Source organism: Phaethon lepturus, unplaced genomic scaffold (assembly GCF_000687285.1).
Source record: "Phaethon lepturus isolate BGI_N335 unplaced genomic scaffold, ASM68728v1 scaffold6340, whole genome shotgun sequence".
Classification (NCBI taxonomy): domain Eukaryota; kingdom Metazoa; phylum Chordata; class Aves; order Phaethontiformes; family Phaethontidae; genus Phaethon; species Phaethon lepturus.
This window is the reverse complement of record NW_010514584.1, coordinates 11,003-29,137: the sequence shown is the minus strand read 5'-3', so window position 1 is coordinate 29,137 and position 18,135 is coordinate 11,003. Positions and strand designations below refer to the sequence as shown.

Here is an 18,135-nt window from a genome sequence, read left to right as displayed (position 1 = left end):
CAGGAGAAGGCAAGTCTGAGGTCAACCTCAACCCTTTAGGTTTTCTCAACCCGAATGTAAATGCTGCTTTAGCTTTTCTCTCCAGTGACGTGGATGGGCAGGTATTACAACCTGTTCATTTTCAGCTTCTAGCAACCCTCCTTCAGAACCAAGCCCAAGCAGCTGCCATGCTTCCCCTACCATCTTTCAATCTGACCATCTCAGATCTGTTGCAACAGCAAAATAACCCTTTACCCTCAGTAACACAGATGACAGCCCCACCTGACCATTTGCCAAGCAATCAGTCAGAAAGCAACAGGGTGGAGACCCTTTTAACCAACCCCCTGGGCAACCCTATACCAAGCTTTTCAGGCACTGACACTACTTCTAACCCCCTGCTCCTCCCAGCTGTCTCTGGGGCCTCAGCATTAATGGCCTTGAATCCCCAGCTGGTGGGAGGTGTCCTGAACTCGGCATCGGGCAACACCGCTAATCATCCAGAGGTTTCCATAGCCACCTCCTCCCAAGCAACCACTACCACAACCACTACATCATCAGCAGTGGCAGCACTGTCTGTCTCGACCCTGGGTGGTGGGACAGCAGTGGTGTCAATGGCAGAAACATTGCTGAACATATCTAATAATGCTGGGAATACATCTGGTCCAGCTAAACTCAACAATAACTCTGTGGTGCCACAGCTACTTAACCCTCTACTGGGGACAGGTCTGCTTGGTAAGTTCAATTTCTTCACAGATATAAAAGGAAAAAAAAAAGGAAGAGGGTTGGGGAGGGGGAATTTCGGAATCTAGTTTCTATTTTTAAAGACTCCAATTTATCATACTTTTTTTGTAAGGCTTTTGTATGTTACAGCGTGTTTATTTCTATTGAAAAAATATAACTGTTTTTGTAAGAAATTTAAAATACAACCTATTATAATTCAGTAACATTTGATACTGGTTTTGGAAATTATTTTATGTACCATTCTTAATTCTGATGCCACCTAGACCTACTATATACACCTGAAAAGTCTGTAAGCAATTGGACTTGTTTCATTTTTCAAGTAGTAAAAGCACAGCTGCATCTCTGGGATGCAGTCTTTCACTTCAAGTGCATGTGGCATCACAGGGTTAGGACGAGTAGCTGTGCGGTAGATGAAAAATGGCCAAGTGCGTTTTTCCAGATGAATCAAAAGTGCCAAAACCGTAAGCACACTCCCCGTAAAGTAATCCATAAAGCACTCGAAGTAGGTCCTTGCACAAGTTCAAAGAGGAAGGTTGCCCTTCAAGCCCTTTATTGTATATTTATATTTTCTCATTTCTCTGTTTTGGTTTTTTTTTTCCTTTAGCTTGTAGTTTAGAAACCCAGGGTATCTCACTTGACAAACACCTACATCCCAAAACAAGTGATTAAAAAACCCTTAAATACAAGTTTTTCCTCCTGGGTTCTTTGATGATTTTTACCAAGAATATGTAATATAGTTAGTACTCCTCTGTTGTTTGGTCTGCATAATCTAATAAATAGACTAGGAGGAGGAATTAGATAGCAGCAAAGTGCTGATAAGCATTTTAATGCAATACCTCATACTTACCTACTAATTGGCTGTCATGAACTCAACCCTACTTTACATTTTCCATGTAAAATACAACTAACCAATGATTCTGCAAACGGCAATTTTAAGAAGAACGTGAGTTTTTAGTTAAAAAAACAAAAGCCCTAGGAAATTAATACAATTTTGAGCTTTGTTATTTCATAAAGCCAGGTTCAACAGTGTATTTATTTTATTAGAACTATAATTCTTACGTAAAGTGAGATTTTTGTGTAGTACAAAATGTTAATACAGTTGTTTCTCTAGAATGTAAAAAAAAAAACAATTTAGTGTTGGCTCACATGTCTGTGAGCCAAAGAGCCTTTGCTCATTTGCTGTTAGCTCATGTTACTTTGTCATAGTTAACGAAAGACTAGTTTTGTTGGGTTTATTAAATTATTTTCTCTTCACCTCTCTCTCCCTCCCGACTCCTCCTCCACCTCACCACCCCAGTACTGTTTGAAGCAGTCACTCTTTGGAAACTAAGAGTAAGATTCCAAGGCACCGAGTATCACAGAAGCTCGTTCTGCCGTTCTCGGCTGTCTACCATTCCCAAGGCAAAGGCAGTCACATCAGAAACCTTTGAAAAGAGTCCAGATAGATGTGACATGCAAAAGAAGGAATACGGAAGAAGTAAAGGAATAAAGAGTAGGAGACACATGCCTTGATGACCGTTCCATAGAAGGTTGAAGGGGAAAAGTGTTGTTTTACAGAGACATTTGCTTAGCAGTCAGTTAAAATTTGAGTCAAGGAAATTCCTCCGTGACTGTTGAAAACTGTACTGACTTACGTTTCCCTGTGTTTGAATTACAGGTGACATGTCATCTATAAACACTACGTTGAATAACCATCAGCTGAGTCATCTCCAGTCGCTATTGAACAACAATCAGATGTTTTCTTCAAATCAGCAGCAGCAGCACCTTCTCCAGGGGTATCAGAACATGCAGGGCTTTCAAGGCCAGCCCCCAATTCCTGGCCCAGCTAACAACCCAAACCCCATGGCATGTCTGTTCCAAAATTTCCAGGTAGAAAGCAAAATTAAATCAATATTCAAACAAATGTGCAACTCTCGTTGGTAAAAACATATCCCCTGCAGTTGTTTGGGGGTTTTTTGCTGATTAAGACAATAGGATACATACAATTGCTTGCCTCTTCCAGTAGATTTTTGGATTTTGCAAATCAGTAACATTTGTTAGTGAAATTTTACACTTTTTTCTTTAGAAATTGGGTGTAGTTTCTTTGGAAAGAGTTATGCTGCAGGTATTGAAAAAAATGTGCTATGTGTATTCTGACAATTACTACACATTTTTAGCAAAACCATTTTCCATTCCACAGAAATGATCATAAATTCCCATTTAGACCACTCTAACGTGAGAAATAAATATTGTACCACTTTACAGTAATTAGAAACTTAACGAATGATTATAAGTGACCGTGTGTACCAGTCCTCTTATATTCCCACTGAAGTTGAAGGGAAGAGCTAGCTGTGACGTGGATTGTATAAACTGAAGAAAGCAGAGAATGAATAGACAATGACAAACTGCAAAAATGATACCTCTCTGCTATCCACCTAAATAGACAATTCCTCATAATGCACATGGAACTATCAAACTAACATACTGACAGGAAGGCTAGCAACCAAGACAGATAATAAAGCCAGAGTTAAAATACATGTTTGTTATTATTCAGTATTACTGTGGTTGCCGCAGAACTCCAGGCGTGAAGACAGGAGCGTGCAGATAGTGCCAGAAAGTGCTTTTACCCTTTAAGAAGGAAAAAGAAGGCGTGTCATTTTCTCAGTGTAGAGGTTTCACTGCTATTGCAAAATCACAGTCCTCCAACTGCCTATTACTTCTCTTTGTTTTTCTATGAATTTTGGTAGCTTTATTTCAATATTTTTTGCTTCAGATGCTCAGTTACATAAATAGTAATGGTACGTATTTAAAGGAGCTTTTGGAAATATTTTCCCCTTGGTTTTTACAGTTTTTTGTTATAGCACTATTATTGACATCATCTTCACTGCCTACATATGTGACAAGAAATATAAAAAGCACAGTTACTTTAATCTGAAGGTTACAGTTTACTGTGGCAGCGCCTGACATTACAGCTGCAATGCAAAGGGATGCAGGCAAGGTTTACAAGGGAGTGAAGTAAAAAGAGATCCCACGAGAGAAGCACATAACCAAAAGGGAAAAAATAGAAATGGTAGCCAGCTCCAGAAGGACAGTGACGGCCTACATTCCCAAAATTGAATGAGGAGCACCTAAGGAGCCCAGAATAACGGTTGGTGGGGAAGAAAGAACCAAAATTAGGGTCTGGGAAGGAATGAAAGAGAATAGTTGAGGACAGAAATACTGACCTTGGTGAAGTTGGTTAGGACTTGAGAGATAAAAAGAAGGGTACTGTACTTCAATCAGCAGAGGAAATCCCTGAAAGAGATGATAATGTAGTCTCAGCGATGCATGGTAGGTTGTAGCATTTCATGCAAAGCATCTGTTTTGATCCACGAGGCAAAGTCTAAGAGCCAGTGTTTTTGTTTTCCTCTAAATTAAGTTGCTTTTGTTTTCTGTCTAGCTTGTTCAGCATTAAACTTAGTAACTAATGTATCACCAAAACAAAAATATGCACTGTAACAAGTAGTCACCCTGGCCACCATCCTGATTTTTTTATTAAAATAAAACAAAGTTTGTCTATTATATTATCTATTATAACAGACAAAACTTTAGGCAGAATAGCAGTTTCCATCTTCTTCTCTGCTTTTTCCAGGTGAGAATGCAGGAAGACGCTGCTGTCCTAAACAAAAGGATGATCACTCAAATGGGAATGGCACCAGTTCCCGAGAGCTCCAGCACTATGCTTCCTCCTTTCCAAGAAACATCTTGTGATTTGCAGCAAAGAACTGAACCATCTCTTGGACAACAGGCAAAGGATAACCTCAACGTCGCTGCTCAGGGTGATACATCGGTGGACGCTATCTACAAAGCAGTTGTAGATGCTGCAAGCAAGGGAATGCAAGTAGTAATCACCACTGCTGTTAGCAGTACAACACAAATGAGTCCCATTCCAGCGTTGAGTGCCATGAGTGCCTTCACAGCCTCAATTGGTGACCCATTAAATCTTTCTAGTGCTGTCAGTGCAGTAATCCATGGAAGGAACATTGCCGTTTCTGATCATGAAGGTAGGATAAGGAACACTAGAGGAACACGAATACTGAAGAATTCAGAGCACGGTAAAAATTCAAGTGAAGGGGATGGGTATGAATATTACAAACCAACAAGTTGTGACACACCCAAAAAACAGTGGGAAGGGGAGCAAAGTCCTGTCGGTGAGATAAATAGATGGAAATGTGATGAGTTTCTAGACCACTCTACCCATATCCATAGTAGTCCTTGTCACGAAAGGCCCAATAACATCTCCACACTGCCATTATTACAAGGCGAGCAGCATCAGATACTGTTATCACAGCGAAATTGTCAAAGTGATAAAATGTTGGAGGAGAATTTCAGGTATAACAATTACAAAAGAACTATGATGAGTTTTAAGGAAAGACTGGAGAACACTGTGGAACGATGTGCACACATAAACGGAAATAGGCCTCAGCAGAACAGAGGATTTGGGGAGTTGCTGAACACTTCTAAACAAGACCTGGTTCTGGAAGAGCAATCTCCAAGTTCCTCAAATAGCTTGGAAAGTTCGTTAGTTAAAGACTATATCCATTACAATGGAGATTTTAATGCCAAAAGCATTAATGGGTGTGTGCCTAGCCCTTCAGATGCTAAAAGCATCAGTAGTGAAGATGACCTAAGGAACCCAGACTCCCCTTCTTCAAATGAGCTGATACATTACAGGCCGAGGACGTTTAATGTTGGCGACTTGGTCTGGGGCCAAATCAAAGGACTGACTTCATGGCCTGGGAAACTAGTAAGAGAGGAAGAAGTTCACAATTCATGTCAACAAAACGCTGAGGAGGGGAAGGTATATTTATATATATATGCACATATCTATCTATCTATATACACATGTACCTATGCGCATACAAATGTTTATCAAAACTATCTCGGTCCATTCTTTATTTTTTTCTTTGTCTCTTATTTTAGTAGTACGAGTTGCTTTTTTTTGTAACTATAGCTTGCAGAGCTGAATTTTTCCCATAGTTATCTAACGAGAAACTTCTGCCAATGCCACGGAACAGATTATATGTCGGCCTGATTCTGCCTTACTAATTTGTGCACAAAAGACTTGCGACACAAAAAAATGTTGTTAATGAAAGATTGCTTAACTTACTAAATTGTGTATTTAGTTGAACTTCTGGCTGTGTCTGAAGAAACCGATAAGGAGATATCTGAAAGTGTTGAACACTGCAAAAAGGAAAACGGATCTAATCGGGTTGAGGAGTCTGTAATAAGTAAAAGCTTGCTGTTTGACACATACATTCTTTAAGCGGAAATGCACACGCATTTTCACCTGGAAAGGAGGTTTTGACCATCTTTTAATAGTGAGGAAAGCATTCCAATTTGCTCTTTCATACTAAAATCGATTTTCTTTTGTTGACGAAGCATATGCTTGTTGGGGAATATACAGAAAACACAGTTATCAAGGAGTTACTGGTTACTTTATTATGATAAATATTTCATATTCTGGTCTCCACTACTTGTAAAACATTATATTTTTGTAGTTTTTATAAAATATTTCACGTCTTCCATATATAAATATTTTTAAGTGCCACTTTATAAAATGCCAATTTTAAAAATATGTAAGCAGAAGGGAAAGATCTGATGAAACAATGTTTTGCCTCTGACACAAAGCAATCAAACCACTTAAAAATTATGTCTTTTTTCCCCGTACGTTTTTTGCCTAGTATGTTGCACGACAACAGTCATAAGAACAGTGATAGTGGCTTGGACCAAAGTATTCCTTTCCTCGAAATTTGGCCAGCAGCAGCTATCCAGAGGGGAGAGAGAACAAGAACACGTTGAGGAGTGCTTCTTCACCAACAGCCTCTGAGTCCCACCAGTGCATAGCTCAGGAACTTCCTGAGCTGGAACTGCGGTACCTATAGCGTAACCACTGCTGGTCTCACCGCAGTTCATAATCGTAGCATTATCTGAGGTTGATGTGCAATTGTAATTTCCCCAAAGAGTCCAACAGGTCATTGATGAACTGGTGCTGTAAATAACTGGAGTGATGCTTGGCCAGAACAGCTTCAACCCTAGTTCAAGAGAACTTCAGTCTCTCTTTACAGGTGGCTTCCCTGTTGGTCTCCTTAGTCACAAAGGTTTCAAAGAGCTCCCGTCTGAGTATGCTGAACAAAAGCATTTACTTTATAGAGAAATCAACATATTTGTTGATTTTTATAAATCTTTATAGAGAAAACAAACAATATTTGAATGCTGAAGAGCTCGTTCTTTATAAAGGTTAGATCCCCAAGCTACAGGTCAGTTCATAAAGTATAGGCAAGTGAGACAGACCAGAAACTGTAAAAGATTAAGCAAAACTGGAAAAATTAGGAGGTGTCCAACGTCACTGTCCCATATGAATTACGAATACAGCAATTACACTGTTCCTCGTATGCATTTATATATTAACTTCCCATGACTGTGTATCCATATGTCTATGACTGTTTTGATATATTTGAAGAGCTTATTTTTTATAACTTTTGTAAAGAGGTGAAATTTTTTTTCATTTGCATTCCTTAGCAATTTTATACGTTTGCTCCCCAGTTTGTGGATACCAGAATGTACAGTTCCTTTTGCACAAGCCCGCCTTCCTTCATTTTGTGTCTTATGTACATTATATATGCATTGTGTAATATTATATTCAGTGGCACAGATTTTATTGTATACTGAAGCACAAACAACAGGGAAGCAAACTGTGGAAATGCATACATTGCTGCTCATGCAGTACTGCCGAGGTACTTGTGGAGGCAGCAAGAGAGACAATTTCACGTTCTTCATCAGGAAGTCCCACGCGATGGATCACCTCTCACATCAGAAGGCCTTTAATGCAATAATAATGCTTTTTTTTTTTTTTTTTAAATTTAAAATTAAGGCCAATTTTCTCCAACAAGAAGTACGGAGTGAATGACCATTCCAGAGGTCAGAAGTTGGGGTTGCAAGGTGGGATACAGGGGAATATGAAAGAGGTGAAAATGTGCGTGTGCTGTATAATAGTTCTGGTTCTAGTTGAAAAAAGACAGGAACTCCCGTGCACAGTGGCAATCTGTACACATGTTCAAACACTCCTGTAACATGTTGTACAGCTACATTCTTCAGATGTTTGGGCAGCCTGGTCTGAAGACAAAAAAAAAAAAAAAAAAGATTAAAAAACCCCGCACCAAACCAAAAAAAACCTTCTTGAAAACAAAAAGAAATAACTTTAAAAATCAAATAGTCTCCAGAAATTCTGTGCTTCAGAAAAACCTGAAAGGTTACAATTCATGGTGGGAATCACTAGTAGCAGTTCTGAAAATTGTATTTTCTGCAGAACTTTCTTAAAACATCATTTAAAGTATTTGTATAATCAAATGTTAACCTCCTCTATTGTAACATTAGGTTTTTTATGCTGTTGGGGTTTCATGGTACTTTGTATATTCTCTGTTCTTTGTATCATACATAATTAGATTTTTGTTTCCATTTAAAAGGCTTCGGGTATTAAATGTAATAATGCTTCTGTTTGAAGAGCAGCTAGAATGGTGTTTCCTAGCAGGAGAAGGGAGGAATGTTGCACCTGTGTTTCCTAATGAACACTTGCTTTTTGGCTATTTGAAAATTAGAGAGGAACCCAAGGGAAGTGCAGCAGTAGCAGCAGAGGTTCCTGAAAAGCAAAGAAGCAAGCCCGAAGCTACACGCATCCTAAAACAGAGGATGTGTATTTCATTAAGTAATTAATTTGATTATAATCCAACTCAAATCACCTAAACAAGAACGAGGCTTTGAGAGCAACAATGTGAAAGTCAAAGGGTTTGTGTGAGCAGTAGTTGCCTGTTGGAAGTGCAAGTATTGTTCTTAGTAGGACTTTCCATCAGTGAAAGTAGGGGTTTTTTAAACAGCTTTTATAGTTCTGCAGATAATAATAGGTGTGATGTATCAGTGTCCTGAAAATGCCATTTGTATGTATTATGTAGTGTTGTAACGGTTTGTTGTATATGAAGGCATATGATATTATTAATTCAAATATATCTGTTATAGTTGCTTCCAATACCGTATCATGTTAGCACTTCGATACTACTTCTTCAAAAAAGTGCTAGCAGGTTCTTCACTGTTCTACCATCACAAAATACCAATAATGAAGATACTGATTTCTTTTTGTTACTTAAGTCCCTTGTGACCCAAACGCGATATTGGCTCTTCATGAAAATTGACATGAATTTATGGATTCCTATTTACCATTGAATTTTCCTATATATCTAATGGCAGACATATACAACCCTGTGCAGAGTTTGTTCCTTATATACACATATATATCATAGATATGGATAATGTACAATTTAGCATTCATGAGAAATCTGTCACATAGTAAAGCGTCCAAGGTAAAGGATCAAGGTGATTATATTATTGCCCTTTAATTCTGTTCAGTATGAAAAATTTAAGTTTCTTCTTTAGCTGTTTTTCAAACATTCTATAAATGAAGGCTTGAGCTATAGTGTCTTGCAGACAGAATAACATTGCCTCCAATAATACCATTTTAATGTAGGAGATGTAACGTATAAGCTTGCGAAGCCGGTGTGCTCGTTCTTGAGTCTTGTGTGCCCGTTCTTCTCGTGTTTACCCTTAGAAAAGCTCCGCAGGTTTGAAATGGATATTATTTCTCATGTATGTGTTTGTATCTTTCCAAAGTCTGATGAGGGGAGGAATTATTTGAAGTATTTGTCGTCTTATGTTAAAAGTAAGCAGAGTTTTAAGTTTTAAGCGCTACAATCTGTGGCATAATTGAATCTGTTTCATGAAAATCTTGCCTCCCCTGCAGATTCCACCAATAATGACTCTTGTCTTGTCAGTTCCCGAAATGGCAGTATTCCCCAATTTCATTATCAGATGCATAAATTCAAGACATGTGAAATTTGGTCTAAACATGTATTATATTGGGCCTTATTTCTAGAGATTTTGACAACTTGCTCACTCATTAACTTCACATTGTCACGTCTAAAATTCAGTTGCATTGTGGATATAAATTATTTAGTAATTGAAAGGCTGGGTTGAGAGGGAATTTGCATTTTAATTTCTTTTTGGGATTGTATATAGGGATGTTTAATAAATTTGTATTTATAGAATTAATTTTCCTTGTGTCAGAATGCAAGCTGTACTTTTTAATGAAACATGCTGTATAAAGTTCTTGTTAAGTTATGCAAAGATTAAAAAATAAGTCAAGCAAAATGTAGCAATACTGACAAAAAGGGATTTATCCATTCATTTTCTTTAAATTATTGTGTTTAAATGCCTTTTTTTGTTTTTACAAGCAGAAATGACTGAGCCAAATCAAAATAATATGCACAGTTAAGCGGACTAATGTTTTGAGAATGCAAATGATAAAATGATACAGATGATATAATTAATTTTCTTTCGTGTTTGTACTGTTTATACTAGTACTAACTGGGACCTGCGCAGTGGTGCCAGTGATTATCCGCAGTGGTTTCTATACAGATTGCTTAAAAGATTATAATTCTGGCTGATTTCAGGAGAACTTAAATTTCCAGTTACAGTAAATACCAGCTCAGCAGCCCTCTTGCGCACGTGCTCAGATTCAGTCCCGACTCAGCAGATCGCTGACGTATGTGCTTAAGTAAAAAAAGTTTCTCAGCACCGATAAATAGGTTGGCTAAAGCGAGTTAAGTTAAGTTAAGTTAACTTAAAGTTAAGACTCTTCCAGCTGGTCTCAAAGGTGTAAAATACATTCGTAAAATGTGAGTACAGAACAGGAGGCTTTAACAACAATGTTCATAGTGGTAATATAAAGACAAACAAGGTTTTTAAAATATTCTTTTCCTTCTTAGTTTTGTTTTCCTAAGCGTTGTGGGTTTGGTTTTTGTATTTCTATTGCTCGTGGTGTGGACATCTAGAGAAATTGTAATATATACATATATGTATGAGGGGGTGTATAGAAGCCAGACATTCATTTATTCTTTGCTGGGAAGACACCGGTCTTACGGATGCGGTGAAAATTAGGCTCCGTAATAATGCATGTCTAGCAGTAAAGTAAAAGCGATGTTTAATAATTGCAGGTCTGGGTAATGTGGTTTGGTGTTCATACCTTCACTCAGGTGGAGCCAGAGAAGTTGAAGACACTAACAGAAGGTCTAGAAGCCTACAACCGAGCCAGAAAAAGGAACAGAAAGTAAGTAAATGCTCATTTATGTACTAGTGAAATGGAATAATTAAATTCTTTTGCTTCCTGAGACTCATTTTGGGGAGCTTAGCAGATCGGCCAAAGTGAAGAGTTAATTTTCTGAATTCCTTGTGTTGGTTATGATAATCATCCGAGATGTTTGATACCTGCGTTTTTATTGCATCTTCTGATATTTACAGTAGCCTTTGTAAAATGTCAGCCTACTTGTTTGAGCTTTCATATGTAGGATTTCTAATTTACAGCAAAAATAAAAGTTACTACATCAAAACTGTTCTGACCAAATACGCTTTTTAACAAGATCTGTCCTTCTTATCTCTTCCCTCTCCCTCTGGCAGCTGCCGCTGCGGGTAGGGCACAGGTTTATTCAGATAAATTCAGTTTATTTCCCATTGCTGAGAAGCGTTTCAGAATTTGTGAGGTCTGGCTGTATTTAACCAGGCAAGGGGCGCAGTGCAGAGCTTTCCGTATGCTCCGTGTCAGACACGTGTGAGCTGTTTGATTTTATCTTGCCTTTTAGCTTTTATTTACAAATATACAAGGATAGAAAGACCATGAAACATATGTACTAGGACATGAAGCATCAGCATAGGCAGAAAGAGGAAAATGGTTGACTTAGAAGAAAAAAAAATCTGGACGGCTATAAAAAGGTAGAAGAGCAGAAATTGTACTATGATTGGATTTGTTCTAGGATGCTGTTGCTTATTTACTGTTGCAGTGAAAATATATTACCTTGAATCTGTGTGAGAATTTAAAGTCAGCTTGCAATCCTTGTCTTCAGCACAATACACGTAGGCTTGAAGGAATTAAATAATTATTTGTCTTCAGCTCCTTTTAAGGTGTAAGCTTTTCTTCTATTTATATGTCACGCGGTGCTTAAGAGAAATTTTTTTTATGCCAGTGAGACAATGTCAGTGGTTGTTTTTTCCAAGATCATCCTCAAAATATCTTACTGGAGTTTAAGGGTGTGTGGTGAGAACACAGAAGGGGTTTTGGCAACTCCCCAGTTATTTGCTCATGTCCCTGAAGCGAAATATGTGACTCAAGTAAGGTGACACCAGGAGCAAATTTAAAGAGGTGTTAAAGTTGAAATAAACAGTAGAATTTTAAGAAAAGCTCCCATCTTCTGATTTGCATTTGTGTATTTAGCAGACTGCAGGGATTGTCTGCAGTTCCACTGAATGCAGTGGCCCTTTTTGTGGCCACCAGTTGTCTGGTTCTGCCCCATTGCTTGCCCAGAAGGAAACAGGAGGTATCAAATTTCCCAGCCAGTCTGGGGCACATGGTTGCCCTTTTCATCGGGTTGCTTTACAGCCCTTACAGGTTTTTTCTACATATTTCTGTTTGTACTTATTTCATAGTTCAAATCTTTTGGTATTTCTTCATGGACCCTTCCTCTTTTTCATGTTTACTGTTGTAAATTTATATGAAAGTGTTATTCATCTCTTTATGGTCTTCTTTCTGGTATATGTCTCTGTAGTATCTTGTTATACACAGGTCCAGATTTTTTATTTGCTATATAATTGCTGCATGTAGAATAATCCTATTTCTATTTCCTACCTGTGTAACTACTCAGCACTTACGCATATCACATACTGGTATCAAGTTGAACACTTCTATAGTAAAGAAGACATAGGTGAAGGAACCCAGGATAAATTTGTGTTGAAAGAACACGGACTAACATCACATAGGTCCAGTGTGTTTAGCAGAGTGGAGTTAGCATCCAGGTCCTCAAAAGGACATTCAGACACCTTAACTCCATAAATTATTCTTCATGTTTCTACAGTTCTTGTTTCAGCTCTAGTATGTTTTCCAATTTTTTCCTTCACTGTGCAGTCTTGACTCAATCTCCAATGATATATATTGATATTATATATAAATATAAAATTACTGAAACTAAATTAAAGATGAAAAATGTCTGCAAAGCTAAAAAATGTATTATAATAGGGATGTAGTAGGGTGCAATTCAAGTTACACCTTAAATCCAGTATTTGTGAATTGTAAATCTTACAATTGTAAATCTTAGTATTAGCTTTTAAAATGGAAATGTGTTATGTGTTTAGAAACCTAAGAAACTGAACAAGACAGCGGGAAAAAATGTCATTGTAGCACATTTCATCAGCATCGTCAGATGTGTTAGCTCTGCTGCACATAGCTTTGTAACTTCAACTAATAATATTTTCTGTAGCAAAAAAGCGGTTTGCTTGGTCACACCTATCTCAGAGGCATGGTGTGACTCCTAAACCACCATATTTATTCCGGGCCTTGTAGGAAGATGCACTGTAGTACAAACCGTTGAGCATCCCAGCCTTTCTCAGTTCCATCTCAGCTCAGCTGTTCCATTCTTATTTGAGCCATGTCAACTTCTAGTTTCCAGCAAGTCATGACGTAGCAGCTTCCTCACCTCCCCGGCTGTAGTCTCCAGAAGACTATCTGCTGGAGGCCCAGTCTTCCCTTATCAAAGCCTTGTCTGATCCAATCTTTGTTCTTCCCAAGCTTTGTAGTTATCTGTATTCCTCTGTTCACTAGCGTTCTGCTGTCCCACCGCATACAAAGCATCTTCCAAGGGTCATCACCCAATACCAGTGTTGTCTCCTCATGTGGTTTCTTGTTCCACTGTGTTGTGTTTCCCACGTCAGGCTTCTCTTTTGTCGGGAATGTGCCGTTTACCGTCCCTACCATTACCATCTCTACCATCCATACTGAGTTATTTTGAAATGAAGTTTGAGCAGCAGCTTCTTAGAGTTGAACAGTTACGTCTCTGATGTCCAAGTGGCTAGGTGCCGTGTTCAGGACTCCACTAAGGGAAGAACTAATGCATCTCTCCCACCACCCTTCCACCTTCCAGCTCCAATCAGTCTCCATCCTCACACAGTCTCAGGCTCTTTGTCTTCTCTAGGTGCGAGTCTAGTAGCCGCTTGCCCCGTACTGTTAGAGGCAAGCCAGGTGGGTGCACTCAGACATCCCTATTACCGCTACAAGCGGCAGCTATCGCAGGTGAAAACTGGAATATGTCCACTATAGCAGGGAACTTCAACGCAAAACATGCTCAGACATTTTGGTGATACAATTTGGTAAAATTTTAAGGAGGGAGGAGGAGCATTAAAAGAACGCTTCTGACAAAAAGGTTATCCTCCCTTCCCGAGGGAAGGAATTTAAATGCTTCTCCAAAGCTGTTGGCCATGAAAGGTTTTCCGAGAGATGATGTGCTGCTTTTTAATGAGGGGATCAAACTGTTGCTAGAATCTTTTAAATGTAATTTGACAAAAATTGTCATGTCTACAGGTTGATTTGCATCACTAGAGACCTGATGCATATGTTTATCAGATCTCAAATTCTCAGATTTTTAGCTGCAGAGTTTTGTCGGCAGTGGATGGATATTTCGGTGATGGGCACTTCTGAAGCTTTGATTTGCTCAGGGGCAGATCATCATCTTCACAGTAAAATGAACATAACAACCATCTCTTAAGACTACAATTCAAATGATCATTTGTATTTTAAATACTTTCAAATGCTTGTTTTGACTAAGAGCAATAATTTCGTAGATACTGTAATAAGGGTGGGTTGCTGATAGAGCATAATGTTGATTAAATAACTTTACATCGCCTATAGGTAACTTGACATCTGAAATCTGCTTCTAGGTGACGTGCAAGTCAGCAATGTTCTCAGTTATTAAGATACCTGCATTATAAATAGAGTCATATTACCTTTATAGGAAGTTATGTTGCCACTGAACAATATTCTGTTTGTCATTTATAATATCTAAGGGTGCCTTCACTTGCCCAAGGTGCATCACTTAAATTTGTTTTTGCAAGCAGTCTAGCTCAAGCAGTTCAAAAACCCAGGTGCATGTGTCAGGCTTCGTATGCTAATATTTTTTTCAGTTTATCCTCCCATTTCTTTGGTTGATTTAAACCACATCAGGATACATAATTTTGAAGTTGCACAAAACTCCTTTACCACTGTTTTAACTAATTCATTCAAAGCCTTAATTAAACTTCATGTGTCCTATTCATGAGGTCCTATTATACTTTACTTTTGTGCAATCAGGTCAGTAAGGTTTCTAGCTTTTTTAATTTTTTGTGCAATTCATGCCCTGGTATAGCTCAGATGACCGATGCACAATGGTGGTAGGGAAGATCTGATTAGAATAATGAGTTACAGACCCTCTGATCTCCTATCTTCGCTCTCCCTGCTGTACTGATGGGTATGAAAATGATTTTGCTGAGCTAGAGGGATGGAATGACCAGCAACGCTGGTCATATGGTCCATCTGTGCTACTTCCTTGTCAACCTTTTGCCAATGCTTTTAGTTGCTATAAATCTTTTAAGTCCCAGGGAAGAACGTCCCAGCTGACATGATGAGCTTGCTTGCTTTCTTAAAAGGGAAGGGTTTTTTTAGAAAGTGTCTCCTTCTGTGAGGGATGGTCCTAGCAACCCCACCACCCCTGCCAGCTTGGGATGAGGTGCTCTGTAACTTGTCTCTGCCGTAATCGTCCCTCATGAAGCAGACAGCTCTCTTCCTCCCCCCTCACTGCTCCATCTCCAGAGCGGGGATAACAGTACTTTCTTACTTCCTGGGGATATTGTGATGGATGCTCATAACGCTGCCTCTCATCTCCAGGGTGATCTCTCTCTGATCTCATATTCAGCCATTTGTCTTCAGGTTCATTACTCTTCTAAATGTACCTGTTCAGTTGGAGTCATGAATGAACCAGCCTACCTAAATATATAGATATATATACCCCCGCTTTAAGTACAGACCCTCAACAAGCCGTCGACATACAGTAGTAACTTGCGCTCAAGTACGACTTGCTCGCTTGAAACTCTTGAGGTGCGAACACGGAACCACAGAAGTACGACCCGTCACGCAGAGCATGGTGTTCAAGTGGGGAACTTCTTTAAAGAAGAAATATACAGAAATCAAAAATGTCACTGTAAAATTAGATGTGTACGGGGCTGCCCAATGACTTGGGGTAACTTTTGGTTTGGAAGAAGAAAGTCTTCACCCTACCTTTGCCATAGCCCTTGGTGGGCCGTCATTCCAGGGTAAAACTAGCAACATTTTAGAGGATTAGTATGACTTTTTTCCTCTGGCTATTTGAAGGTAGAAGGAATATTTAACTGCTAACGATTTGAAAAAAGATTGCACAAAATGCTATGCTGCACGAAATGCTGTGTTACCGTGAAGTGCTCTTGCTTGTTATTCATGGATGTCATCTGTCTTGTGGATATTGTAACTAACCGTACAGCCCACCAAAGTGCTGCCTTTCATTTTTTTTCTGTAATTACAGCACCAGCCTTTAGTTTGCATAGTATTGCATATAGGTCTGATCTTGCTCTTTGTGCTCTAACAACCTGAGAAGCTCTACAGTCAGTAGAATATGTCCAATGAGTTAACATGTTCATTATTAATTTTTTTTAAGGTTTTTTCTGTTACTAAGACTTACTGATGCCATTAATTTTTTTCTTCCTAGAAGTGGAAAGCTAAATAACCATTTAGAAGCTGCTATACACGAGGCCATGAGTGAACTAGACAAAATGTCTGGGAATGTAAGTTAATTTTCACGTTCGCAATAATATTCTCCTTTTCCTATGTTTCTGCATGTATGTCAAGTGAAGACTGGGAGTGTTGGTTTGGGTTGCTTTCTAATATAAATTTTGTTTCTGTTTTCTTAAATACTGCGGAATTTTCAATTTTTCTCCTGCTTTAAACACTGTTTGCAAATGTCACATCATTCTGAAAAATGTGAAAAGTTGTAGAATTTTAGTTGCATTGCCAATTATATTATTTTTTTATAAAGAGAGATTCCTGGACATACTTTTACACATGCAGCCTGATAATTTTTGGATCACTTCCAGTCCCACTCAGATTCTGTGGGTTTTCTCTGACAAAATCGGGCTCGTTTGTTTTCCGGTTTGAGTAGCAAGATATTGAAACCACATTTAAAAGCGTCATTCTTTTGAATGTAAAACTTCTTCAATAAAGTTTTCCTTATGTCAAATGAAAGATACTGTTGCAAAAGGTAAGTTAAAAAAAAAAGAGTATTCCTAATACCCAATCTAACAGTGTTCTTTCTAAAATAATTACACTGTTATGGTGTTAGCCCAGGATCTTTCTAATATAAAATTTGGTTTATATAATGTATTCATCTTCTTATTTAAAACGTGGCTGTAGTTTCATTGGAGCACACTTAGGAATGCAGAATGCGAATCACAGCACATATAACCTCCCATGTCTTATCATCAGTAATTATTCAAATTATTAATTATAAAACATTTGAATACAGAAGAAAAGTCTTTTTCGTGATATTCAGCGCTGAAATGCGTGTACATGTGCATATTTAGAAGTAGCAGTAAAACTTCAGAGGAGCTTCTGGAGTATATAAAAGGAAATGTATACAGAACTGCAGGCTCAGAGCTGATTTCAGAACCACCAAGAAATATTAAACAAGTTATTCAGGAGCTTTTAATGGCTGCTGCAAGTTATTGCAAAATCAAATCTTTCATTTAAGCTTCTGAATTTTATAAAAGGAGATTGAGTTTTGATTTAAAATGATGTGTGTTTTCCTCGTCTCTGGAAAAAAAAAGGAAAGCAGGATCCGATTGTGGGTCTGTTACGAATAAATACGGAATATGTGTTTGGCACACACATCCTCTGTGTCGGTTACAGCACCACTGAGATGTTTGGGCTGGGCCGTTCTGCTGATACCTTTTCTTCATTTATAACTCCAGTAATACTAAAAACTGTATACTGTGTGCATTTGAACCGTGATGCCAACTGGCTCAAGGGAAGCTGCTGTGATTTGGATTTGCTGATCTGGTTGTTCCGTAACACAGACAAGCTGATGCCCCAGCCTGCGTGTCATTTCCTAGTCTTGATTTATCTTCTAATGATCTGGTCACAAAATTTGTGATCAGGGTTTGTTTCCATGAAGATCATGATTCCTGGAAACACTCACAGGGAATCAAGAGTTCTCTCTTCAGTGACTTGCATTTTTTTTCAGCTACTACTGTTCAGACATCAGTTACATGTTAAATGAAAAGCATGTGCAAACAAGATAATTAGCTCAGAGAATTATTTCTGCTGGTGAGAGCCAGTAAATCCGCAGTAAATGTTAGCGGTCTGAAGGAATTCGGGAAGGACCCAAGGAAATAATTTCGCACGTCGCTGAAGGATTTGTTGCAGTTGCCTGGCTGCTGCTCGGAGGCAGCCGGCTGCTCTCCCCGGAG

The 18,135-nt window shown here is 38.5% G+C and overlaps 1 protein-coding gene across 1 annotated transcript in view; it reads left to right on the top strand.

Annotated features, from left to right (window-relative positions):
• MBD5 (methyl-CpG binding domain protein 5) overlaps positions 1-18,135 on the top strand; it is a 46,273-nt gene that overhangs the window by 26,859 nt on the left and 1,279 nt on the right. Inside the window, exons 5-9 of the mRNA XM_010293406.1 lie at positions 1-9; positions 2,378-2,589; positions 4,331-5,539; positions 10,821-10,894; positions 16,380-16,455. The exon at positions 1-9 is cut by the window's left edge and continues 345 nt beyond it. Coding sequence (XP_010291708.1) covers positions 1-9; positions 2,378-2,589; positions 4,331-5,539; positions 10,821-10,894; positions 16,380-16,455 — 1,580 coding nt within the window. The remainder of the gene's footprint in view (positions 10-2,377; positions 2,590-4,330; positions 5,540-10,820; positions 10,895-16,379; positions 16,456-18,135) is intronic.